Below are 27,563 nucleotides of genomic sequence, written 5' to 3'. Positions count from 1 at the left end.
AAATTTGATTTGCAAATGGCAAAAAATGTTTTTTAAAACTCATGTTTTTTTTTGGGGGGGGGGGGGGGTTGTTTGTTTTGTTTTGTTGTTTTTATTGGCAGAAATAATCTTTAAAAAAAACACAACTACAGATCCTGTTTAGTCAGACGGAAATTCGTCTGACTAATTTTTTTATAGCTCATCAAATAAAACAAATAACAATAAAAACAAGAAACAGCTGTCACTTTGACTCAGGTTTATTGTGCAAGACTTATCAGGCAAACATACAGAGTCATGGCAATAAAAAGTGGGTCTGCATGCTGCTAGTCAAAAAGCCAAAGCTTCCAAGTATTTACATTCAAGTTTTAGACACAAACATATGAAACTAATCACAAACAGCTGATCACACACACAAAACAGAGTACCACTAATTCTCTGACACAGTGACTCAAAACATCATGAAACTCATTGCACAGCTGAAGTAAGTAGTAGGACTGTTTAACTTATAAAAATACTAGAAATCTGATTTTTTTTATTTTTTTTTAAGAACATTTACACAGTCTGTTTTCAGGTGGCACAGACACTTGTAGCTGCTTTTCCCCCCCGCCACAATACACAGAAGATCAGCAGCAAGACTAAACATTAACACGAGTGCCCACGAAACAGCGATTAAGCTTGGCGAAGGTATGTGAAATTTGACACAGACAGATAAATGCGTCAAGAGGAGGACGTCAGTTGCTTTGATACCCAGAGATCAAGGTTTAAATACTTCAAAACAACCTCAAAGACTTTATATTCAATTAAAGATCCCTGCTACGACATCCCAAAGACCCGCTTTATATCCACTCATCAGTTTTGTTAATATTCATCTGACATCACACCCATCACCATTTCCCCACTCACTCCAGTTGCATGTGAATGAAAAGCATACCTGCTATGTCACTTGAATTTAGGATAAAGCAATATAATCTAATAGTTTTTAAATAGCTTTATACTGAATATATGGTAATGGCTATTCTAAAGGGAGTTATTGCTCTACAAAAATATGTGCACATAACACCTGTAATTTTGGCTTGTGTTATCTATATGCATGTAACACGAGATTCCTCCCAGAAATACAGCTGTGACACCATCGTTCCACACTTGCAGAACAATTTTGGACTTCCTCTGAGAAACACTTTAAAACTAATTAGCAAGATTCTCAACAAATTCAACATGAGCCCAGTTTAGACATAGAACATTAAAACCGGACAACAGTGAATGGATCACAGGTCCGCCTGGATTCTTTGGAATTAGCTTCAAAATCTTCCACTTCACACTAATTTTTCTACATTTTAAGAAAGAGCACCACTCATTTAAAATTTAATCACTTGTCTTGCCTGATGCATAATCTGTTCACTCAGTGCTCAACACATGGGATGAAATAAGTGAGTAAGAATTTGACTGCGTTTTAAAATCATTAGCTTGTATCCCTTTTACTTCAGTCATCGAGTGACATCTGTGATCTGTGGATGGACAAATCAGTCATAGCTGCCTTACTCTTACCCGACCGGATGACCGATATACCATGGCTGTGAGTGACCCCAGCATGGACGGCTTTAATATGAAGGTTGAGTGTAAGGAGTCGTTTGGCTGGTTTTAAATTAAATGTTTTGAAATACTTTGAAATTCCATAATATGTCCTGCAAAATGTCCACTTTAAACAAAGAGAAACATCCCACACTCCTATATTAATACAGATTGCTTTGCATGCTTGAGCAATGGTTCTTTATTCACTGTGTCCAAGCCTTTGGATCTTTTATAGAGTTTTAAGGCAAACATAAGTCAGTCAGATTTGGACGGCTAGACTTAAAGTGTGTTGACTTAGTGTGTGTTTCTTGGAGCCAGAATCCGGGAAAGTGTCATTGTCATGTAGCCCCATCGGTTCCACCGCCACCGGTCTGTCCAGTATTTGCCGTTGATGCTGAGGACTCCTGGTCTGTTTCGCTGATGCAGATAACCGCATCACCGCTTACATTTATGAGACACTGAGCCTAAGAGAAGAACAAGTATGCAAAATGAAATCAATTGAAGAGCCAGTACTGAGATAAACTGCCTGTTAGTAATGTGCAGTTTATGTACCTGATTTTTATTTGGATTTTCCATGAACACACATTCTTTCATGCTGTAAGACACAACTGCATTGCCGCCGAGGGCCGCTACATGGGCTCGAACCATCGCAAACACCTCTGCAATGAATGAGTGAAGGAAGCCGCTAACACCGCCTTCCTGCACAGAACAAAAACACACTTTACGTTTAAAACTGCGCAAAATGGCCGCGGGACTTTGGATGTTGTGCTGACATCGCCCGTACCTCCCGTAATGATGTCGTCTCTCTGATAAAAAACATGTTGATAATGCCAAGGTATTTAATGATGCGTATCCCGGGAAGGAAGGAGAGCGGCGTCATCTTCACCACCGTTACCGAACTGCCTCCAAATGAGCGACTGGAGCGCAGCGAGCGGGAACGTCCCTCTTGAAGCGGACTGCAGCGCTCCAAAGATGAGACTGCAGGTTCAGAGAGAGTGCAGGCAGAAGCAAGTGGGAGACGTGAAGAGAAAAATAAGAAGAGAGGAGGGGGGATATAAAGAAAAAGAAGAGATAAAACGGGAATGGAGATACCAGAAAAAACTCAAAACCAGTGGAAAGATTAAAAGCAGACATGAGCCTTGAAGCAGAAAGAAATGTCATAGTGGAATGAGCATGCAGAAACTCAGCTGTTAGTGTTTGCACAGCAAGAGTAAAATGTGTACTTACATGTGCTTAGGCATGTGTATGTGTGTGCGTTTGTTAGATTTACATGCAGCATTGAGAATGCAGTAGACAATCACTTGGCGCGTGTGCGCTGCCATACATATCATGCAGTCGATGCAAACAGACAATTACACATGTCTGCAGACAGACAGACAGACCTGGGCACAGCTGTTTACAAGTGTGAATAGAGTGCTTACAGCAAAGTACATGAGAGATTTTTTTCTATATGTTGGCATTTGTGAGGAAGGCTTCAGACATGGAGACAGACAGAAACAGCTGTGAGGCTGAGGCTGGGCACATGTACACAAGCCAGAGTGTGAAAGATGCTCCAGTATCTTATTGCAAATTTACCTGATGTGGCTTACATCCATCAAACCAGGAACCTTCAGAGCCACACATTAGACTGTAGTTTACTTAACGTGCACAGGTCTGAAAAGTCACACTAGCTCTTGCAGAAAAGCTTTGACCCCCGCCCCACCGTGATTATCAGTGTGTTCCCAAACAAATCAGACATGAAATCCTTTAGCATTCACACAGTGTCTCCTCAAATAACCTCCCATCTTCCAAGCTTAAGAAGAATCAGTGATGCAAAAGCAGGGGAGGGAAATAAAAGGAACCCTCTGGAGGTTCTCATGAAATTGCTGCAACCAACAAGCTATTTGAGAAAAATGCTGCACACAAAATGCAAAAACCTTTCTAATCTGACACACTGTTTATTGGCAAGCTGCAAATTGTGGATCCCTCTGAGGGGCGGGGCGTCAACTTTCACACTCTAGCCAAAAAAAACAAAACAAAGCTGGTGCTTGATTTACAATGCTCCGCCCCCCAGCGGCATGCATGGAGGGGTGTGTGCGCGTATGTGTGACCGCTTGTGAACCGTGTTCTGTATTTGTGGGTATGATCACCAGAGTGTGCTAGAGACTGTGTCCTCCTACTTGTCTTAACTGATCCTCGTCTTATGGTGTGAGCTTTCAGCCTAAGCAGCTCTAGCCAGGTGCTGCATCTGTCTGCAAAGGAACCGTAATCAACGGAGGCAGCTGGAGAGAACACACACGCACGCACGCACACACACACACGCACGCACACACACGTGCATTCACAAACGCAACAGCAACAACAACAACAAGAAAAGAAAACGAAAAGACAAAACAACACAAAACAAACGAACAGAAAAGAACAAAACTGGATGAGGGTTGGGAGCGGTGCAGGATAACTCTGTCCGAGACTAAAAGATGAAAAGTCAAAACAGGGCAGTGTAGTAGTTTCGGTAGCGGGAGAAGGGGCGGGGGAAATAAAGGAAAAGAAGGCAGCTTACCTCTGGGTGAGATGTTGGTACTTTCTGCGACACCTGTCACACACACACACACCATCACAGTCTAACTTTGTCCTTGTCGGAAGGCAAGAAAAGTTCAGCAACAACCGATTACTGCCACAAGGCGAACACAGCATGCGTTGTCTAGCTTTAACCATCACTCCCACCCCATTATCCCATGGCTGTGTTAGCCTAATGCAAATGTCTCCTCTAGACACAAAGTCTCCTCTAGACAGCGTCACAGACTGTTATCTAAGTTCACGGCAAAACAAACTCTCACTTGTCTACTACAGTTAATTTACCTGCTGATTGTACTATAAGCAGCTGGTTTTGGCAGAGCTTTGCAGCTGGGGTGAATAAAGAGACTGTATCTGATGTGTTAGTGGACGAGATGGGTGATACCCGTTTAGTGAAGCAGGGTAACGGATGAGGTAAGGGAGATAAAAACAGTTAAAGATACCTGAGATTTTGGATGCTGTCTGAATGTTGGAAGAGGACGAGTCTGCACACAATTCCAGGGGAAACTGCAGCTGCTCTTCAGCCTCAAGGCTCCCTAAAAAGATACACACACAATCCACACTCAACTTGACACACAACACACAGCACTAGCAGGGATGACTCTTAAAAGCAATACACTGTTTAGAGCAGGGGTGTCAAACATAAGGCCCCAGGGGCCAGAATCGGCCAAAGTGGGTTGTATGTGGCCTATCGTGTAAAATGAGTTTGACATCCTGGCTTAGATCCTAAAAGAATATTTGTTTTCCTACTTCACTAATAATAATGCAATAATTCTCAGCTTTGCTCAATATTGATATCAACTTACCTAAGCTGAGTTATTGTATTATTTGGAGTCAAGTAGTGGCTCACTTCATAGATACAGCTTGAATTTTTTTTTTTACTTGACTGATGAGTACTGAGTGCATTAAACTGGATGTGAAAGCTTTCCTTCATCTCAGCAAAGCTGCAACTAAAGTAAAATGCACAGAGAGACTGACCTTTGTTGACGGGCTTCTCAGCTGTCTTCTCCTGAGTCTGTTCCTTGTCATAGGTCATGGCAACGGCTGTCACTGTGACCTGTGCAGGGAGATGAGAAGAGGAACAGCAGTAGATATAAAAATTTTCTCTCAATTACATTCACTGCTCTGGCAGCTTGATAAATGAGTGATGGCCTGAATTGTCTCACCTGTATGAGCTCTTCTTCTGGCACTGCTACGGTGAAGTTGAGATGACAAAGACAGCAGGGGATCATAGAGCGCAGCTTGAAGTAAAAACTCTGAAACAAACGTGATGAATTGTAGACTTGTAAAACCCAAATCAAAACAGCAAGTTCAACTAAAAAAAAAACAAAAAAACAGTGCCAGTGTGAAACCTGCTCCATGATGGTTTCTTACCTTCAGCAGGTTCTCACAGAGGTCAGTGAAGATCTTGTTTAAGCCTTGGTTAGTAAGATTGGCATTGCTCAACCTCAAAACTCTCACTGATGTAAACATCTGTCAAAATAAAGAATGACACAGATTTGCACAGATCTAAATTAATACTTAATTGTATTTATTTCTAAAATAATTATTCTGCAATAATGGGTAGCATTGCTACAACTACGTTCAAGCTGCACCTGTACTCCTGAAGTCCAGTTAGAAATCCCAGGCATGTTTTCAGTGTTGCAGCTGTAGAAACCTGAAGACATTGAAGCAGATGCAATGAAGCACAGAAACAATGGCACATGCTAGAGCTTGGACTGAATTATTAACTTGTGTGCAGTGCATAACGATCCACTGTAACTGAACCAGAGTGAGTGTGCAACATGTACCTGTGGGGGGAGGTGCATCGATCAGGAGGGAGTGGATATCCTCCACGGCATCGGTGTCATCAATCTATAGGAGTGATCAAACATTGTCACCATTTAAACTGGCATTTACAACTGGTGTGTATTGATTTGATTTGTACAGATACACACCTCCAGGACGAAGGCATCCTTTTTGCCGTGGGACAGATCCAGTTCTGATAGTTCGTCTGAGCTTTCCGAGTGGGAGCGAAAAAGTCTGGATCGATGCCTTGGCTCAGGGATTGGAGAGCCCACCCCTTCCTCTGCAAGCTCCTGCAAGCAAAACAGACGCAGCATCCGAGCAGACGGGACGTCAGAGAGATAACCAGAACACCACAGAAGATCACATCTGTATCTAACATCTGTACATCTCTACAGTATCTAGTAGAATGACTGTGTTAGTAACAATCCACATGCTCTCACTCACCCAGTCAACTTTACTGACACACACTCATGGTTGGTGTTAATTTGGAAAAAGACACACTCGCACACACACAAATATATATGCAGGTGAGAGTGTGATTGGTCAGGGGAGATGGACATAATCAAAGTACGTTAACAACTTATAAAATGACTTTGCAGTGAGTCATCTGAAGAGGTGACTCCAGTGTGTGATACGTATTATCCCCACACAAAAAAAAAAAACGTCCCCAGTTAAGAGCTGCAATAAAGTTAAAGGTGGTGTAGTACTGTGATTAATAGTGTGAAACACTTGTCATGCTTTGCTGCGTCTCACAGCTAAAGGTTGGCATGCTCAGTACCATGTTTATGCCGCAGAACACCTCAGGGTCCAGGGCAAATAATTTCTTTAATGATCAGAGAGAGACAAGAGGGGTAAGTTTATCACGATTCACAAAGAACAGAATATACAGCCCAGGCATATATGGACAGTTAGATGTTGTTCAGCTTCAGCACAGAGGATTTAAATAAGATGACATGTACTACATTAAAGTGTCAAGTCTTAGATTTCACTTGAGAAGGTGTACATCAGTATGGAAAGGACTGCTTCTGATACACGGCAGACAAAGTTTAGGGGCTCTTTCTTTAATCTGACCTTCAGCAAGTTGAATAGGTCTCAAACAGATTTGGCTCAAGTGATTAACACAGCGATTCAAGGACAGCTCACTTCTTCACCCTGAAAGGCTCTTTGGTTGCTTCGGCTATGCCCAAGAGGTAGTTGCGCTGCTGAATGATGACATGCTGATGGCCATTTTTAATGCATCTAGAGAATTCACCTACAGTGCACGCCTGCACATTCATTCTCATGCTTTTTTTTCCAGCAGTGAATTAATTAACAACTAGCAATATGACAGTAGCAAACGCAGCCATATGAAACAATAACAGAGAGGGGGCTTTAAGTCAAAAGATAATATTATATTATATTATATTATATTATATTATATTGGCTTGCTTTTCAGTCATAAAAGTCTTTTTTTCCTTCACCATGCCAACAATTTTCTGATTTTCTGGAAAACAAATACCAACATGGAGCTCTTTCTCTTTCGTGTTCAATGCCTCTCTTCTCACTTAATGACACAACTTCTTGTAACTACTTGTAACTGAAGGTTAAGTCTTGACAGTCAGCTCTGAGCCATGACACACAGCCACCCAAGAAACAGTTTCCAGGTGTCCGGCTACTTTGAATCTTTGTAAATCTTGACCCTTTAATGTTGTATCCAATCAACAAAGCTTGGAGAACAAAATAAAAAGGTAACTGTCCACATAACTATAGTCTGGACTGTATAGTATGTCTCATAACATGTTTTTTAACACTGTAAAATAACACCAAAATAATGGAAAATACTAGTATTGTCCATACAATGTAAAAGCCTGATGATAATGCACTAGTCTTTAATATTCTTGGTCATAGACCATAGATATTTCTTCTTTCAAAGTAGAAAAAAATGTGAAAACTGTTCCCACTTGTTGCAGTATAAAATGACCAGAGACAGCGATGCTATAGCGTATTCATCAGGATAAGTTTTTACCATGTCTGAACATCATAAATTTCAACTTTTTTAGTTCTGTTGTGCTAAAAGGTTTCATACGGACTACAGAAGGCTACACAAATCATAATTTCCCAACATGACATCTCAGCTACTGCAGTTTGGAAACAAACCTACGTTACCACAAACCTGCCCTGAAAGCTGAGACTTTTCAGGCTTGATCACAAAGATCAGCTTCCATAAGTTCATTCACTGTATCAGCAAGAGTTGGCTGTCTCACCGGAGGATTTATTTGATAGAGCTCTTTGTTCACAGCTATGGTGTCATTAATCCTTTTCTGAATGGATGATATATGCTCGTTGCTCAAGTCTCCTGGAGTCTTCCCTGCTATCTGGATACCCCCTGGAGCAGGTAGAGCTGTCAGGTACACACCTGTAGCAGACTGAACACACACACGTTTACTTCGATTAAGATCCACCACACATAAAAGTGACATAATCACTTGTTAGCATGAAAGGTTAACCTACAGCCAGACCCAGGAGCATGTTCTCGCCAACACTGATCTGTATGTGCAGGCCAAACAGCGCGTTCATGCTCCGCAGTTTCAGCTTGTTCATCAGCTGAGTGTGTAGCTCATATTCCATGAAAGGCAGCAGGTTAGAGATGGCCGTTGCATTCGTTTCTCCCTGGGCTTTCTTCTTTAGACGACACAGCCTGACAGACAAGAGGCACCAGCATTGAAGGTGCATTGATCAAATCATAGAAAAACTGCTCCCAGTTGAACCCAGTTGAGGTCTAAAATTGACCTTGATTGGTCAAAATTGCTCACTTTGATCACTTCCTCTGATGTAAAAGTGCATCTTCTGAGGTATATTATTTAGTCCACATGCTACCACTGAAGAATATTGGGTATTATAAATTATGTTATTTGAAATATCTACTGTAAAAGTTATAATTTATAGCTAGATTATTGAGTGAAATGCTTGTAATACACTTTACTTTTATAGATTTGATTTGTGTGTGTGTATTTTTCCCTAAGTAATATTTTAAAAGCCTTTTAACTCCTTTACTGCTAATATCAAGAAGGGTTTGTGGGTTTGTGAGGTGTTATACCTGGCCTGGATAAGGCAGCCTTTTCCTGCAACAGCTGCTTCTGATGGCAGGTCAATTGTTGTGAAGAGCACATCAGGAACCTTTAAAAAAAGGCAGTAGTTATTAATATTTTTAAAGAGCAGAAACCTTTCATTTAGCCTAAAAAGAAATTAACTGTATTTGATACCTTTTGTCGTCTACAGTGGTAACAATAGGTGAGCTGTGCAGGAAAGGGCATGTTGAGCTCATCGTACGGGATGTGACAGAAGCCACAGCTCGGTGGCGATGGATCCTCAAACCTGGAGAACAACAAAAACCAAAAAGGTGCGTTGTCATAAACATGTGATGACTGACATTTAGACTTTGAGCTGAACAATAAGAAAAAAGAAACCAACCTGTGGTCGGTGCAACCGATGTCCAGGCAGCCTTCACGCATGTACCGAGGATTCAAGATGGCTGCTGTGCCAGATGCGGACAGAATACACACCTCCTCGCTGTTTTGAGCCAATGGGAGAAATCAAAAGAGAAAAACAGGAAGGCGCAATGAGAGCAGGACACAAAGAGAGAAATCACAAGGATCCAAGTGTTTCGTACCAAACTCGGGATTAAAGTGCATCACTTTTCTGTGTGTTTACGCAGTACATACCAGATGCTTGTGCTCTCACTGTACCCTACAACCGCATGGCAACCGAGAGCTCTGGCATGAGATTTGATCTCCTGGCGAATCTCCTCCCACCAGGCATCGCGAGTCTCCGGCTCATCTGCGAAACACACAATTCTAAATCAAACAGCCTTCACAAGGCATTTCTAACTGAATTATTTATCAACACCTCACTGAACACTAAAATATAGGTTAAAAATGCAGTACCCTCACAAATCCAAACAACACTAACAGGAAATCTGTGCATAATCCGGTGCCTAATCTGACTGCTTTGACTTACCAGAAAATCAACAAACAGCCAACATTACAGTTTGTATTTTCTGATGTTTTATGGGTTAAACAGTATCAAAGCAGGCCAAAACCAATTGTGATTTTGTTAAACAAACTGACACTGAAAATGGTTTGTGAGAATTTCAGAAAGATGATGATGATGATGAAGGCAAAGTCAATGGTCAGACAAGATTAGTTCATTAGTGGACATCATATAAATGTTCATGTCTCCCTTCTCTTTGTCTCCTTTCAGCCAGCTGCACTAACAGAAAGGACACAGCCACCAGCCATTATGTGAGTTCTTGGCTGTGCTAGTGTAGATAGAAAATCTGGTATAAGAGAAGACACTACGCCTGATTTTAAACGTGCTTTCCTATCCCGGTGACAAAGCTAGTAATTTTAAAGCAATCGAGCCTTCATCATACTTATGCTAAACAATGGGTGTGTTTCAATATTCTCATGAGGCTTTGCTCCAAACATCTTTTTTTTTTTAAGCCAAATCATTGCAAATTGAGAGCTTAATCTGACTCTTATGGTTGTTTTAGGCTGTTGAACAAAGAGGACATGACAAAAAAAGCTACATTAGAGTATTGAGCTTCACCCCATGACTCCCTGGGAGGGCTACATGCTGACAGAGCCTCCCAAATACAGAGAGAAACTCAAATGGTAGGTGAGACAGGGGAGAGGAATGAATGAGGGGATGGGAAGAATGGGCTGTGAAACTGAAGAGATGAAGAACAATGACTGATGGTCAGGCATTAGGCCCACGAGGTGGGTTTCTTTAAACCAGAAGCAGTTATGTCAAACAGGCACAGGCTCACCAACGTGCACGCTCATGACCATGTGCACAGTCATGGGCAGAGAAGGGCCATATTCATTCACTAGAGTCCATCAAATCTACTCCATTATTTAAGTCGGCTCACCTCTTTCCCTCCATCCCCACCGTAAAGTCCCAGATCGAGTTAATTTTCCTCAACTGCCCCCCCCCAACGACTTCTTTCCATGCATCCATTCATCACTTTTCTCTTTCTCACTCTTTCGCTTTCTTTCTCTCAGTATGAATACGGCCCAGTGAGTTAAGGATGCACATGCCTCAGTGGCTCTTTGTGACAGAGTAAACCTCCTAAACCTCCTCTGGTCTAGACAGGTTTGACCACAATGCTCATTCGGGAAGTGTTAGAAACAGCGCTGGGACAACGTTAGTGAAGAGCAGGATCTCTTCTGTGCAGCAGGATGAGCTGGGTGTGGGGTAGCCAGGCTAGGCTGGATGGGGTGGGGTGGGGACACAGGGCATGCTTAACTCAACTCAGCACACACACACGCACGCACACACACAGATTAGAGAGCGGAAGATGGCAGCTCACTGAAGTCAGAAGTTTTCAGCAATATGAGGCTATGCTGAATTCTACTTAAGTTTTCTATGGGGGCGTTATATTTTAACATTAAGCAAACATGGGTTTAATTTCATTGAGCTGCCATCATTCCTGTGGGTGAGAGCATTAAAAGGGGGGAAATACCTGCAGTGACACTATTCCAGTCTAGCAGTTTGTATGAGCGCGTGTTACCCAAGGCTGGGCCAGAACACACCGTTAGTACAGAAAAGAGAGAAAAAGAAAAGAAGAGACAGTCTAACAAACCGACACAGCACAACGGCAGCACTCCACAATCACTATGCAAAGACAGACACCACTTCACAGTCACTAATGCGACGACAAACTAAGTTAAGCCCTATTAAAACAATCTGACAGAGAAGAAAAAGACTGATGAGGAAGAGAGGAGAACTGAGATGAGTAAAAGCGTCAGGCTATATTTACTTATTTTGTTTTTAACATAAGGAGAAGAGAAGCTCTACAACACAAAAAGGAGCATGCAGCGACTGTAAGTACATGTAGGCGCACTGTGGAGTTTTCTTGTAAACAAAAACGAATGGGCATGTTCTTACTGTAAATGCCCCGCCCCCCGATTTTAAATCATCAGTCAACAGGTTCAAACGGTGCCAGTTTGGAGCTGGCCGACCAACCTGAGTGAGTGATAGAAGTCATCTGGGTTGCCAACATTTAGCTGCAGTGATTCAACAATGTCGGCCTTGGATGCAGTTATACAACATTACATGAAGTGATTTTATATGCATTAGCTAATGTATTTTGCTAATAACAAGCAGATCAAGCCTGAGTTAAGCAGAGCATAACTGTTAAGTTATTTTTGTTATTGTCAAAGTAAAACAAGCTAAAAAAGTAAGGCACTTGTAAAGATATCGCTCCCCGGTGCTATTTTTGAAGACAAACTCCACAGGGTACCTTTGATGTTTTTCTGTAGTAGAAAGGCACAGCAACAGTGAACAGGGCTCTTTTCAGACTGCTTTCCAAGTTAATCCTGGAGTTTCAATCAGGGTCATTGAGTCTAATTTAGACAAGAATACTGGTTTAATCACAGCACCGTTTTTTTACAGTCTTATTTTAGTTCCCCTGTCCACTTCTGACAAGAGCCCTGCTTATCCTAACCCAGCCCACATTCATCAACACTCCCCTTTGATTAGATTCTCAGACATCCTTCATTCGTATTGGTAGGCTATTAGTAAACTGAGCTAAAAGGTAAAACTACTAAGTCTATAAACTGGACTCAGGTATTCCAACACTGTTAACAGGCAGGCGATTCACCTGACGAGCAAATGTCTGTAAATCTCATTTGAAGGTGTATTTATTATGCCCCTCTTAACAAAAGAACAGATTCAACACAGTGAGTTCAATAAAGACAGAAAAAGGCTGGCAGAGCTTAAGCAAGACACCACAGCACCTCGATATGTTGCCACCTACAGCCAACCACACACACAACAGAAGTAGCAGGCAAAACACTGGAGCCATGCACCACTACTGCAATTCAGCCCCAGGGGGCAGCACTGCACAACAACAACACAGCAACCACAGCACAGGCACACACAGAGAGCCACCAAATGACCAGCACAGACTATTAATTACATAAAGCCAGTGAGTCAAACCACAAGGTGAAAGTTGTCCCTATCCATAAAAATGTTTGACACATGTGATGATAGCCCATCCTAAAGTTTAGAACAAACTACTGCATACGCAGCCTATCAGCGTGACCAGGAACAGCTTTCACCTGCTACCTACAGGACTTGTAGATAAACTTAAGTCTGACCGTCAACTTATAGTTTTTTTGCCTTTGCAAACAAATTGGGAGTAGGACCATACACTGGAAAAATTTGGCAACACAAGAGGATAATGGGTAGCATTGACTAACAGCCATTTGCAACGAGATCAAACACACACAACACTGTAGGGTCAATGGAAAAAGCTCACTCTTATCTTTTCACGGGGCGATGGACGAGCTACGTTAGGAACTTGTGTGCGTTCGTGTGTTGAACTCACCGGGGTTGTGTATCCGATCCAGTAATTTGACAGATCGAGCGCTGACCACTCCACCAACATGAAGCAGAAACCCAGGCGGGAACGACGTCAAGGTGAAGAAGGGGAACTCCTACACATTCAATTTAAAAAAAGAAGCACACACAATGGTCACTTACAGAAACGGCCTTTCCAGTATTTTTGTGTCTCATGTTTACTTATACATTAGTGAATATTAAGTTCTCAACTCAAGACCGAGTTCAAATATTTACTTTTTGCTGACAAGGCTAATTTGTTCTGCGTTAGGTAGGTGGTTAAAACACCACTATAAGATACCTATAGAAGTGGGCAAAAGTCTTGAGTCACCCTACATTTCTTTATATTTTACTAAGGAAATGGGAATTCTACAAACATAAATACAGTACATAGAATTGTAAAAACTGCTTTTGCCCTAACTGGCCTGAAAGGTCAATATTTGGAAGGACTCCTTTTAATCTTCACTAAAGTGTGAACTCTTTCAGCCAAGCGTCCTTCTCACTTCAGGAAAAGCTCTCCAGGCTTCTTAAAGAACATTCACGTTTTGAGATGTGAGCTGCTGGGTAGGCCAACCAAAATCAGATAGTGTTTCACTTCATGTGTTTCTTTTTCTTTTTTTTATCCATGTATGCTTTTAACTCTTTTGTGTTTGGAATCACAGTTGTGCTGAAAAATGAAGCCACAGCCAGGTCCTGTGTCAGGTCTTTGCTGGATTTTATTTCCTATTTTCAATATATGAATTTCAATTACTGTTCATCTGGTGCAGATGGGGTTTTTTAGGCCTACCACTTCTTTTCTCTTCCACTTGTCAATTTCTCTCAATGTTTTGTAAGTAAACTCTGCACATGCTGAGAAATCCCGGGTTCTCAGCTAATAGCTCTTTGAGAATCATCTTGTTGGTGCAAAAATATGTCTGTCTAATTATGTTACATTTGCCATTTTTCATAGAGTTGACTAAATAAAAGGGAACAAAGTGTTTTTTCTGATGGTCTGTTAGTAACAAGGTCCCTAAAGATACAACTTAAAAGTGTTTCTTTGCCAAGTTGACTGTAATGTGCAGACATATGTGGGTTAAATTCCTTTTTTATGCTTGCATGAGTAAGACGTCAGTTTTTAGTGGCTTAACAAAAACAATGAGAAAAACTGTCAGGTACAAGGACTGGACTGAAAATGAATGAAAAAGCAGCCAACATGCAAATCAAAAACCTAGAAAGACTTTCAGAACGCTGGAGAACTACTGCTCACAACCACCTACTTCCTGCTTGGAGGTAATTTAGTTAAAAAAGGAAAAAAAGAAAAAAAAACAAGGGCTAGCTCAAGACCTTTGCACACTATAGTACTATACTAATAAGACCTTTATATTCCATAACAAAAAATAAATAAATAAATACTTTGCATAGAGATTTCTAAAGGCTTCAACCCCAGAAACCTCACAGTATCAATTCTATGCAAAAACAGAAAACTTGGGAACATGCTAAAGACAAGAATAAAAGCAGAACCAGATATCAAACTTCACATTTTTCTCCTCTCCCAACACATACTGAAGCAGTTGATTATTGATCAAAACTGTTTTTAAAGTCTAAAACATGATGCACGTAGACTTACGTTACAGCAGTTATAGGATAAGTGGAAACATGCACCAAGGACAGAGTGTGATGAGCCCCCCATGCAGGTTTTGTCCACTGAGATTCCCCACTACAGCCTACCCGTGTAGGAATAAAACTCAAAAGCATTTCAAATACAGCTGGAAATGATTGAGAAAAACATCTTTGAAAGCCATGTATTTAGTGTCACTCATGTAGAGATTCAATCCTTTTGAGTCTACCGTATACACATGCATTCATTAGGTCTGGAGCTGAAAGTGAAGGACAAAGACAGACAAAGTAGTTTGCGGCTGTGAATCATTACTCTGATTTACATGCTTGTCTCTGCCCACTAAGAACACAGCTTATCTTCTATCTCTAGCCAAATAATGTGATGCAAATCCATGCATTCACTCACATGAGGAGCAGGAAACAAAGCCTGCTGGTATTCATTCTTAGTTGAAGAGACAACACTCTTACAGAAAAGCAGAGGGACGTAGTGATTCCCAACCATGCAGGAACAGTATGTGATGGATGGCTTCAGTGATCAGAAATCAGGTGGGAATGCCAAAAATTTCAATCGTATCCACTACTCCACAAAAGGAAGATGTCTTCCAATTTGTCTGACAGCTCCTCCCACTCTGAGCCAGGTCGCAAGAATGAGCTGATGAGATGAGTATGCTCATTCCTGTTTTTGATACGGGAAACCAAAATCAGACTCAGGAAATTTTTCTGGAAGGAGGGAGGCACTTGAGATGAATATCCAGACGAAACACGAACAGTCTCAAACACACCCCTTCGAACAAGAAGGGAGCACAACTCCTAACCTCCGGCACTCTGCATTACATGTTTGTCAATCTTTTAGGGTTTGGAGGGTGCAGAGCAATAAAAAAAAAGAGCCAGGTTAGGAGTTGACTCAGACTAAGTGGTGGCCATCCGCTTGGTTAGGGTTTTAAGGGAAAGGTGGAGAGTGAGAAGGTGTCACACTGATGGGACATACCCTGGCGTTTAACAATAACCCAGAGGAAGACGCTCCCTGAGTAGCATAAGTGGTCGAGACACAAAAAAGGGAACATTACTTGGTCTTACACAGACCGAGCCCCATTAAACACCTCTCCAATGTCAATTATGAATCTGTCACACAGAATGCACCTGTGTTAAAACTCACCATTTGCACAGAGATCTGAGGCTGATATGCAACGCCAACACAAATGTCAAACCCTCAGCTCTCCAAAATATATGGCTCACCAGCTCTGACTTTGCATTTCAGTCTCAGGTGTCTGCACGAGTAGTGAGCTAGTAATTAAATGTATGTAAGTGTGGACGATGAGTGACACCAGTGTCACCGTACCCGCTGCTCAAGAGCTGTCTGTGTCTGTTGTCTGAGGAGGGTCCTCAGAGGTCCCGCCTCCTTCCCGGCGCTGCCTCCACTGCCCATTCCTGATCACAGAGGAGAGCCTGGCTTCAGTTTTGTCATTTTAAACACAAAAGTCGGCGGAATACAAAGCCAAACAAACTGTCAGGTGATTATTACATTGCAGCATTCATGTTAAGACAAATCAAGAGAAAGTTGAACTTGGACAAAAAAAACCCTAATGATCTTCAGCCTCATGAACCTCAGACTAACTTATTCTGATCATTTAGTGCACTAATAAACACATCGAACCACATGCTGGGAGTTAAAGTATCCAGAATAGGACTCTCACAGTAATGTTGTCTCACAGTGGACTGTGAGCAGTTAGTGTTTCTGACAAAACCAGTCAAGACAATCTGGGTGTGAACAGTCCTGCTGTTGACCCATTAAATGAGTGAGATGCCAACACTTCCCTGTTATAAGGTTCTGGCACTCGGTGACACACAGCAGGCCTACTATACCGGAGGCTGCCAGCAGCAGGTCCTCAGTGAAGGACACGCTCTTTCTCAGCAATGCAGAGTCTGACTGGATGGAGGAGAGAGGGGCTGAGGTGGTTGCCCTGGGGTTAGAGCCATGACCACAGCCCACTGAGCCAGAACCAGGAAGGGACAGAGTGTCTGTGGAAAGGATGGGGGAGCTGGGGCAGAGGAAGATCCCAGGTCTGCATCTCACTGAGTGGGGCTCCTCTATCCAACAGCAGAGAAACAGATGGAGGATGCATAAAGAAAACAGATATATTGAGAATGGATAGGCAGAGAGCAATGAAGAGAGTAGGCAGAAGCACAACAACTGAGAAGATGGAGAAGAGCATGATGAGGAGGAAAGTGGACACAAGCGCAGAGAAATGAACTATGCAAAGTAGGTAGCTAGTATTAAGTAAGTTGGGCACTGTACTGATACTGACCTTGGTGAGCGGATCAGCTGTCAATACATTACATGGCTGGTCCACATTTTAATTAAATTAGCATGCTAACTACAGACTGGTGACTTTCAGTGTCGCAGAACCCAAAAAATACTTTTGATTCAAATAATTTAATGACAGTTATCAAATGTGCACTGCATGTACTGGTAGTAAGGTGAGAAAAAAAGGAACAAGGAAAAAAAAGGAAAAATGCTGAAGAATGATGGGAAGCAAAAGCCATTTTCACACATGAAGTCCAGACAATCAATGCTTCTGATCATGAGCCATTTCTCTTGTTCTCCATACTTTTCTCTTCCCATCATTATGGTACAAGTTGATCTTGGTTTCAATCTGTCCAAAGATTTTTCTAGAACTGTGAAGGCTCTCTTAGATGTTTCCTGGCAGTCTGATCTGCCCCTTCCTGCCTCAGTTTAGGCATCTCATTGATTGTGGATAATAATGTTCCAACCTTACCAAAAGTGCTCTTCACTCGGTTAGATGTGAAGCTGCTTTTCTTAAACATGGAAATAATTCTGTTATAGTGGACTTTACTTGTCTTCTGTGGTTTTTCAAGCCTTTCAATGTTGCTGAACTGGCTAGTTCATTTTTTTTTTTTTTTAAGAACACACCAGACTGTTGTTCCTTAAAGTTGATGCTCTCTGTTTTCTTTTGGTCTTTCAACCAAATGATGAGCACTTCAACTTGTATTTATACATCTCTTGACCTCATATTGAGGTCAGCTACTAAATGCAAGCTCTAAACTTGGAATCAGCACTAGATTTTTTTATCTGCTTGTAAATTATCATGGAATAACAAAAGAACATTCCTCTGAAATTGGATATAATGGACTGTGTAAACAATTGGCTGTAATTCCTAACAAGTTAATGCAATAAGTTTATCAAATGCCTTGAATTAAAGCTTAAAAGTCTACAGTTCAGTCAAATCTTATTGAAAGTGTTAAATCCTAAAGACTTAGCTATACAGTGCACTCAAAAAGTATTCACAGCTGTAACAGTTTGCCATGTTACAGCCTTATTCCAAAAATTGATTAAATTCATTTTCTCTGCAAAATTTTGAGTATGATGCCACAAGCTAGGCACAGCTATTTTTGGGAAGTTTCTATCATTCTTCTTTGCAGAACCTCTCAAGCTCCATCAGAATGGACGGGCAGCGTTGGTGCATAGCCATTTTCCGATCTCTCCAGAGATTCAATCAGGTTCAAGTCTGGGCTCTAGCTCCCTGTTGATCCCAAAGCCACTCCTTTGTTATCTTGACTGCGTGATTAGGGTCACTGTCCTATTGGGAGATGAACTTTCACCCCAGTCTGAGGTCCAGAGCGCTCTGGAGCAGCTTATCATCAAGAATGTTTCTGTACATTGCAGCTTTCATCTTTCTCTCGACCATGACTCATCTCCTGCTCCTGAAAAATATCCCATCATACAGCTTGATAATGCTCCCTCCATGCTTCACTGTAGGGATGGTATTATCCAGGGGTCGAGCGATACCCGATTTGGTGGTTACCTTTTGGCTCTCACGTGCATTCCGTCTGGCCACTGCCATACAGGCCTGATTGGTGGACTGCTGCAGAAATGGTTGTCCGTCCGGAAGGTTCTCCTCTCTCCACAGAGCAACACTGGAGCTCTGTCAGAGTCACCATCGGGTTCATGGTCACCTCCCTGACTAAGATCCTTCCATCCCAATCACTTAGACTGGCCAGGCAGCCAGCTCTAGTTAGAGTCCTGGTGGCTTGCAACTTCATCCATTTATGGATGATGGAGGCCAGTGTGCTCACCAGGAACTTCAATACTGTAGTAATTTTTCTATACCAATCACCTATGTCTCAATACAATCCTGTTTTTGAGGTCAACAGACAATTCCTTGGACTTCATGGCTTGCTTTGTGCTCTGACATGCACTATCAACTATGGAACCTCACACAGGACCAGGTGTGTGCCTTTCCAAATCACGTCCAATCAACTGAAACATCTGACAGATGATCAGTGGAAATGCTATCTACATGTTATATTTTTAGTTTTTATTTTTAATAAATTTCCAAGAATTTCAAGCAAACTGTCTTTACTTTGTGATCATGGGGTAGAACTTGGAGGTGAAAAATGAACTGAAACCATTTTAGAAAAAGGCTGTAACATTACAAAATGTGGAATAAGTTAAGAGCAGTGAATACTTTCCATATTCACTGTACTTTGTTTGGTTTAAGTGACTGAAACAATCTAAATACACTGGACATTTGTCTTTGAACGTGCAGCCTACCTTGGGGCAAGTCCTGCAATCTACATGTGAAAATGGCTTAAGAGGAAAAGAAAGGAGGCACAGAAGAGGAAACATGAGCAAGAAAGATAATGAAGTGGAAAGAAAGGAGGAATGTGGATTAGGGGAAAATGTAGGTCCAATCCTGAGGGCTCGGGAGGGCAGCTGTGGTGAAAAGTTCCTCGGTTTTTGTGGCATTTATTAGTGGCCTGCGTTAAAATGTGCTTAAGTTGTCCTTAGGGCAGAGTTCTACCAAAATGATCTCTTCCTCAACGATTAACCATAATGACTACTAATGGAGAAGTGACCTTCAATCAACAACAGCCCCCATGAGACACAGTGCTTCTAAAGCTACAACAACAAGGGAACGGAACAAATACAGAGATCTGGTGTGCCTTCAGGCTATGAAGCACATGTTTTATATTCCAATTATTAAAAATGCTTTTTTTGTTTTGTTTTTCAAAATGTGAAACAAGAAGACACACCAGGCCACTGAGGACAGGTGGGAGACAAGGCAAGGCTTAATAAATATTTATAATAAAACTTACAACAGAAAATAATGTTAAAATATTCTTAAAAAATGAACTGAATAAACAGAATTTGAAAAACAAAAACACACAGCAGCACCAATATGAAGTGTAGGAGAAGGGAGGGATGAGAATGGGAAAGAGGGACGGGGCCAAGTATTCTTACCCGTCTTGGGCGTCAAACTGAGGTCTGTGTCTGATGATGAGGACTGGCGGCTGCATGGCTTGGAGGGAGAGAAGGGGGGAGGAGAGGAGGAGGAGGTGGGAAGGGCTCTGAAAGGGGTTGGCGGGCCGGAGGACGAGGGCAGATCCTCAACAAATACCGGCCTGCCAGGAGAACATGACACACACACACGTCAGTCACCACTGCACCCCTCTTTGCGTATGTATGTGTGCGCATATGTGGGTGAGAGTGAACAGAGGTTGTTAAGTGGGAGGGTGACTTTTTAATGTGACACTTGTTTGCTTTGGGTGAGGTGTGTTGTCAGGTGCTACGCATGGCTGGAAAACAAAAAACAAAAGCAAGCGTGAAAAGCAAAAAGTAAGGACGAAGAATAGCACACGCACACACACATAAATGAAACTAAAGAAAGCAATATGGCAAAACACACAAAAAAAGATCAGATTAACAGAGGATGACGAGCTGAAGCATGTGTCCCAGTAGAGTGAAGCAAAGGTCAGGTGACTGTAGGATGATCACAGGCCCTTCCTCAGAAATGCTGATGCAACTGCAAACCCGACTGCCCACCCCGCAGTAATTAGAAAATGAGAAGTGGAGGGATTCCAGACTAAAATCATTTTTAAGGACATAAGGGTCTGTCTTCCTTCTTTGCCTTGATGCCTCTCATCTTATAGCTTTATTGCTACACTGCATGTCTGAGTTCCTGCCTTTCTCCTGCACCTATCTCCTTTCCTGCCTCTGCGTACCAGTGAAGATGAGTGTGGGAACAGAGACTGAGAAGTTCTGGGACAGTCTCTGGGAGCTGCAGACCGAATGCACTGGGCTGTTGTGGGTGGAGCGGCATCCGTGGGCAAGGGGAGACCTGGGCCAATCAGCAGAAAGAATGAGAGTGAGAGAAAGACAAAGAAAAAGAGAGAGGAAGACGAAGGGCCGATATGGACACGAGCAGTGAGAAACGTCCAAATCCAAATGTTGGCAGAAAAGAAGAAAGAGATGCACACAAGAACCAACACAACACAACATTGCAGTAGAGTGAAAAAGGGAGACAAAAAAGGAAAAGAACAGCAAAAAGAGGTTGCTGGGGTTTTTTTTTGTTAAACTCCCACTTTTTGCACTGTTATTCAATTTAAAGTCATGTGAAAGAAGCAGGAAAACAACACGCAGCTCTCAGTTTGAAATCTCAGTCTCACACAGATACAGAGCAGGGATGTAAACACGAGGAGGAAAAAAAGGTAACGAAGGCCCTACAGCATTACAGATAAGTATCCAAAAACAAGCTAGCTTGGAAAAAATTATTTTTATATGGCTCCCTGGGAAACCTTAAAATTCTCCATTATGGCTGAAGTATTAAAAAGTGAAATAAAAGAAAATAATCAGCAATCATTTTAATACATGGAGTAACTGTGGATATCAATTTTTAAGCAAACTGATTAAGATAGGTCTTTTATTTTATAGTAGTGTAAAATATCCACCCGCTACGTTTTGAACTGTTGGTCAAAAAAAAAAAAGCAATGTGACGACCTTGTTTTCCACTTTGGCACCATTTTGTTCTCATGATGTCTTTTTTTCCCCTAAAAAGTAAGTAAAGGAGGCCTAAGCAAAGATAGATAGATAATTAAATAAAAAAAAGTAACTGTATTTTTTGTAGTAACTGAAAGTCCATTTATTGAACGGAAGGAATTGAGACTGTAAAGTACTGGCAGCCTCCTAGTGGACACACCTATGGTATGAATTTAAAAATCTGTTAGTATAGTTCTTAGTTCTTAGTTGAAGTTTCGAATTCACAAGACTTGACCTCTGACCTTGAGGTCGAACCCAAAATTACAAAATTGATTTAATGTAGTGGAATTTCTCTTTATACTAACTACAGCTGAACAGGGTCAGTAAATTAAACAACAATAAATACCCGAAAGAGATTAAACAACAAGAATCCTGAATCATGGCAGCTTTAGCTCATTGAATAACCAGTTAAAAAAAATAAAAAAATCAAGAATGTGTGTAATCACAGATAGCTGTTTAGATTCTGATAACATAGAAGAAATAGTTTTTTGTTTTATTTTTTACAAAACCTTCTTAATTGCAAGAAAAACCAAAATGCAGGTAAGTCTTAAAGAAAAGATGGAGAAAGACAATCATAACAGTGGGAAGAAAATGAACTCCGGTACAATAATTACGCTCTCGCTCTCTCTCCTCTGATTCATCACTTTGTCCTATTTTTAGTGGACATTCGTGACTGTTCTTCTCACCAAAAAAACAAAAAAGAGTTTTCCAATTAAATTCACACATTTCATCTCACCACCAGCAGATGTTTACATCCCCGTTACACAAAATCTCACACGCCGACACACAGATGTACAGTTTGAAGAGAATAAGAGGCACACAAGCACACCAAGCGTCGTTAAGCTTACAGGAACTGGATGTAAACCACGAAACAAATCACTTATGATGGGAAAAGCAGAAAAAAGTGAGTAACCACATAGTTAGAGGCACAGCAGAACATGTGTACTAGATACTCACTAAAAAGATGCAGCACTAGAACATGCAGATGCAGAGCAGAAAGCCATGCAAGAGGTGTCTAAAAGAGCAGACACAGACAAGGGAGGAGGAGGGGTTGAGGATGGCTGTGTGTGTACTGTACATGTGTGTGTCTCAGGTTATGTCGTGTGCTGTTAGTTTTATGATGCACTACACGTGATACAATGGACACACCAAGTGCAAAGGGGAATCAAGAGATACTGAGACACACACAGGAGTGTGCACATAAACTTTTATACAGTACACGCTTTAATCCACACGCTCTCCCTTTCGTGCACACACAATCGTCTTTCCCAAAACTCACAAACTTGCACACAAAAGAGGTAGTAGTGTGCATGCTCGTGTTGTTGATTCATACTCACTCCTTTCCATCTTTAGAGGGGGAATTGCAGGCATTGGAAGCAGGAGCTGTGTTTGGGTGCATGTGTGTGTTGGTGTTAGGGGCACTTCCAGAGCTGAGTTTGTCCAGCGTGCAGGCGGTACCTATGGCCCGGACCACCAGGCCCGACTCTCCTTCCAGGTCGAAACACTGCAAGTAGCCCACTACTGCATTCCCACCCATCTCCAGCACTTTAAGTCCTATTTTTCTCTGTAGTTCTCCTGGACGGGGGGGGTAACACACGGCCATGTTAACAAAACAGGTAAACAGGAGCACTCATTCCTCCACACCTGAATTTCCTCACAAACTTCCTTCCTTACCAGACATGAGAGAGATGAGCCTCTGTCGCGCTTCATTGGAGGCCCTGGGAGTTCTGATACGGTCAATCCACTGGTACTCTGGATCTTCATTTACCACAAGTTCCTCAACAAAGCCGTGCACCAAAGTTGCCCTGTAGCACTGTGGAATACATGTGGCTGCCATACAGAAACAGAGGAGAAGAAGCTTAGATTTCACGAGAAATTTTTGTTATAGCTGATATTCCATCTTTATTGCACATTTGTAAGTGGTATGTCCTTGTTTACAGATGTGCTAATGGCACTGACACAGCTTATAATTTTGCCGATCAAGGAATAACCCCTTTTTTTTGTTGGCAAGATCATTGTGACACAAAAACCTTGATTACAATGCCATCTAATTAACTGCCCTCCCTCACATAAATCTGAAAATGGTGTCTTATGATGCATTTAGAACCAAAAATCCACCCAAACTTACTGCAGAAAAACTTGACCCCGCATGAAGACTGTCTGAAACGGTTCAAATCGTTGAAGAGCTCCACTTTAACAATGACGTTTATTTCCCCTCGAATTCCTGATGACAAACAATAGAAATATAGATAAGGCCATGAAGAAAACAAAATAAAATTTGTGATCATTGTGGATGGATTAGCTGATTCTTATACCATGGATGGTATCATAGATGGGAAACCAGCCAGAGATGACAGAAGCAGCCTCACTGTAAAGCAGCGGATCAATGTCAATGTAAACTTTCCCTATGGCATCATTAGCACTGTAAGTGTCGTGGTCCAATACTGTGATCTGCAACGGCTCATCCTGCAGGTCCTCATCATCGACCTACAGACAGAAAGGCATGAAGAGGAACAAGAGGCAACAGCAAGGAGGAGAGTTTAGAAATCTACAGAATCTGAATGCAATTTAATGTAGTAATAACACTGGTCCCTCATGTTTAAAGAGAGGCATTTTACCTCAAATTTGAACCACTCCGAGTTCCATTGTGGATTGAGGGATTTGGGACAGACATCCGTTTTGAAGGTTGTATTTCCAAACTTGACCTGGAATGTAATCAGACACATTTTTTAAATGCCTAATTGCTTTTCTTGGCTCATTTTGGGCCTTTAGAGGGGAAGTGACTATCAACATTAGGACAAACAGTTCATGTACAGCTACACTGCTATAAACAAATTAAGTACATAAATTCTTCTCTTACCTCTACGAAAGCATCAGTAAGGTCACTGGCTCTGTCCATCACAGGCAAGTGGCGCCCTGCCACAATTTTGGCCTTCAGTTTCCCAGGCATGATTCAATTTTACGCTGATCTGTCAACATATATAATTAAAACTGTCGATATTGCCCTTAACAACAGGAAACATCGAGGCGTCGGTGAACATGTGTTGCTGATAACGTGCAGAGCCCCTTCCTCTGTTTACAAGCTCACTAGCTAATTAGCTAAAAGCTAAACTAGAATTTGTATTTCTTGTTTATCAAAAAAGATGATCCACTCGGTTTGAGGTTATCTACTGGATTGCCGTTTATCAAAACAAAAAACAAAAAAACCGAACTATCAGTGTGCTAGATTAAGTTAGCAACACGAGGCTAACACGAAAAGCCACTTAGGTTAACTGCATTGCAGTCAGAATCTCTTTAGCTCTAGTTACCTGATCGGCCATGTTTTTACAGTCACACGGCAAAGCCGCCACCTATGCAGCTACAAAGTAAGCATGTTGTCTTCAGTGCAGACTGTAACATCCTTACCAGTGCTAGAAGATTAACATACAGCTGGCCAAGCAGCAGCAGCAGCAGTCTCGATTTACTCGGACATTATTGTTGACAGTCCACTGTTCGTCTGACCTCCGTGTCTCTCCCATAACACGAGACGTGAGTTCCCAGTACAACACGCAGGAAAGTGTCGCTCAACTTAGAAATCATACAGCCGCAGATATTGCGGCTTTACAGATACTGGCGATGCTCTACAAATGGCATTACTGTCCACTTATTATTTATTTTACACGCCCCGCGTAAATACAACAGCTAGCTTGACAGCATGAAGCCCATGATGAATGAATTCTCACTTGGGGTTGTTGTGTGCTGCGTTTGTGTGTATCTCGTAAAGTTGTACTTTAACATGCAAACGTTAAGCCGACGCGCCCCTCCTTAAAAGATAAATAAAAATAATAATATAAGAAATAATATATTATCTAATTCCACTGGGATGATTAAAACGTGCCTTAATGTAGTACAAGTACTAAATTTAGTTTTTCAGTAGTTCAGTTTCGCTTAATTTTATCTATATCAATAGCAGCTCCCCCGTTAAGTGTCTCCCTTAAAGGCATCTTAGAGATTTGGTTTGAACATGCGCAACTTTGACAACTTCGTTTACCTCCCATGTGACCGTAGCACGAGGAAGCAAACACTCCCAGTATTATTAAAATAAATGCAAAATGTTTTGTGCACTGGGTACTGTAAAAGAGGTTAAGTGCTGGATTTTTTTTTAACAATCCCGCTGTTGTATTTTTTTTTTTACCCATGTTGAATACTTTATCCGAAAAAAATATTTCATATCTTTGCAGAAATGACAACAGAAAAACCTATAACAGGAGGAGGCTTTCCTAATAATCAGGAAAACCCAACAAAAGACCTAAACTAGAAGTGAGTTGTAGTTCAGTAGAGTACTGCCTTTACCGTAGTGCTCCAAACATCTCAATAAGACACTGCTGCACTGTTGCAGGTGCTTTGAGTACTTAGAAATATTGACTGAAAATAAACCCTCAGCATGTTCTCCATTTGCTCAAGCTTGAATGTTATATGTTTTAAAACTACAGCCCCCGTGAATTTCAGGGAAGGAGTTGTGCCCGTTTTTTGTTTTGTTTTTCTAAATTAAAATTATACACTGTTTGTTTCATTTCTTTTAAGATTTACCATTACATCTCAACCTGAGAGCCTTTTCTATATGTATATGTAATGTGTTATGTGTATGAACTATAAAAATGTTCTGCAAAACAAAGCAAGAAAGGACATCAAGAAAACATTACACAGTGTTCTTTTGTAGAACACGTCACTCTTGTGCCAGGTGGATTAGTCTGTATCAAACACAGCTTGTCACAGCTTGTCACCTTTGTCTACTGAGGGGAGTCAGATGGTATTTTTAGTATGTATGATATGTATGAAGACAAACACCTGTCACATAAAAAGAGATTTAGTTACACATGTATGACTACCTATATTTGTGGACCAAGGTTTAAAATTAAATCTCCCTTACACTAATAGATTTTAATCAAAATACATGAAACAATCTGAAAAGGACAGCAAAATAACTTAACAAAGGAGGAAAACTAAACCAAGGGCACCAGAAGGCAGGAGCTATGGTTCACTAGGTTCATGCCTCGTTCTGACATTCATGGCTCAACGAAGAAAAGTCCTGCAGGGTTTGATGGTGCCCTTATTATTTCTCCAACACAACAAAGTGGGTATTTGTGTTTTTTAGTGGAACCTCTCAACATCTATTATAAGTCATGTATAATGGAAGAGCACAGTTTCACAGTTATAGTTTTTAATCATAATTAATTTATATAGTCTGGCCATATTGCTTATGAAATTATGTCTAATCAACAAATCAACAAATATGCAGTTTGGGTTGCGATTTGTTTATATTTTATTCCTGCAGAGCTGGCACAGTTGGCGTGGAGCACACACAACTTTGTTGTAAAGGGCTATTCTATTCTATTCTATTCTATTCTATATGAATTACTGCCTTGCTGTTTTATCTCTATCTGTCTAGACTCAGATACCATATCTAGTAAGGATTAAGTACATATATATATAAATATAGTAAGGAATTTAATATTTTGTGGTCACATCTCTTTCATATTTTGACTTTTGTGTTGAATAGTGGCCAGAAATCTTTGGAGAACTTTATGAACTTTGACCCCTTTTTGTTGATAAATCTCATCAACTTCTCATTTTATCTTACACTCAAAAGACATTTATCCCCATAAATTCTGACTTTATTTAAGTAACTTGATTACATATAAAATTTCACTGTAATTTACATGAGTACAATGTAAAACATTGAATTTAATTGAATCTGGTCCAATTACATTTATTTGAATAAATAAACCTTTGATTTTACATATTTCAATTGCATCGCATTTAGTTATTGGATCATGATGTCTTGATGTCCTAAACGTTTTGTGACAGTGATCTTGAC

The 27,563-nt window shown here is 41.2% G+C and overlaps 2 protein-coding genes across 20 annotated transcripts in view; one reads left to right on the top strand and one right to left on the bottom strand.

Moving 5' to 3' along the window:
* Positions 1-220: 220 nt before the first annotated feature.
* Positions 221-25,466, bottom strand: c2cd5 (C2 calcium dependent domain containing 5). 19 transcript variants are annotated; one of them, XM_025908626.1, is made up of 31 exons: positions 25,112-25,466; positions 24,567-24,675; positions 24,325-24,411; positions 24,022-24,193; positions 23,835-23,930; positions 23,381-23,536; positions 23,044-23,281; positions 20,893-21,008; positions 16,208-16,296; positions 15,857-15,892; positions 13,262-13,370; positions 11,393-11,446; positions 9,591-9,705; positions 9,340-9,438; positions 9,132-9,243; positions 8,966-9,045; positions 8,380-8,566; positions 8,133-8,294; positions 6,668-6,712; positions 6,039-6,179; positions 5,892-5,955; positions 5,697-5,758; positions 5,476-5,574; positions 5,268-5,357; positions 5,080-5,158; positions 4,545-4,637; positions 4,088-4,120; positions 3,678-3,809; positions 2,333-2,526; positions 2,101-2,247; positions 221-2,012 (listed from the first exon to the last, which is right to left on the bottom strand). In XM_025908626.1, exons 2-31 carry the CDS (start codon positions 24,654-24,656, stop codon positions 1,887-1,889), a joined length of 3,303 nt encoding a protein of 1,100 aa, XP_025764411.1. In that variant the 5' UTR covers positions 24,657-24,675; positions 25,112-25,466; the 3' UTR covers positions 221-1,886. The 19 variants fall into 19 exon arrangements, with proteins under 19 accessions (XP_025764411.1, XP_025764406.1, XP_025764407.1 ...); XM_025908621.1 differs by lacking the exon at positions 20,893-21,008 and adding an exon at positions 20,132-20,292 and having other exon boundaries at positions 25,112-25,465; XM_025908622.1 differs by lacking the exon at positions 20,893-21,008 and adding an exon at positions 20,132-20,292 and having other exon boundaries at positions 3,708-3,809; positions 25,112-25,465.
* tnni1c (troponin I, skeletal, slow c) overlaps positions 24,686-27,563 on the top strand; it is an 8,776-nt gene continuing 5,898 nt past the window's right edge. Inside the window, exon 1 of the mRNA XM_025908637.1 lies at positions 24,686-25,071. Coding sequence (XP_025764422.1) covers positions 25,059-25,071 — 13 coding nt within the window. The 5' untranslated portion in view covers positions 24,686-25,058. The remainder of the gene's footprint in view (positions 25,072-27,563) is intronic.

This window comes from Oreochromis niloticus, linkage group LG7, assembly GCF_001858045.2.
Source record: "Oreochromis niloticus isolate F11D_XX linkage group LG7, O_niloticus_UMD_NMBU, whole genome shotgun sequence".
Taxonomy (NCBI): domain Eukaryota; kingdom Metazoa; phylum Chordata; class Actinopteri; order Cichliformes; family Cichlidae; genus Oreochromis; species Oreochromis niloticus.
The sequence above is the reverse complement of the archived record's forward strand: the minus strand, read 5'-3'. Positions and strand labels throughout refer to the sequence as shown.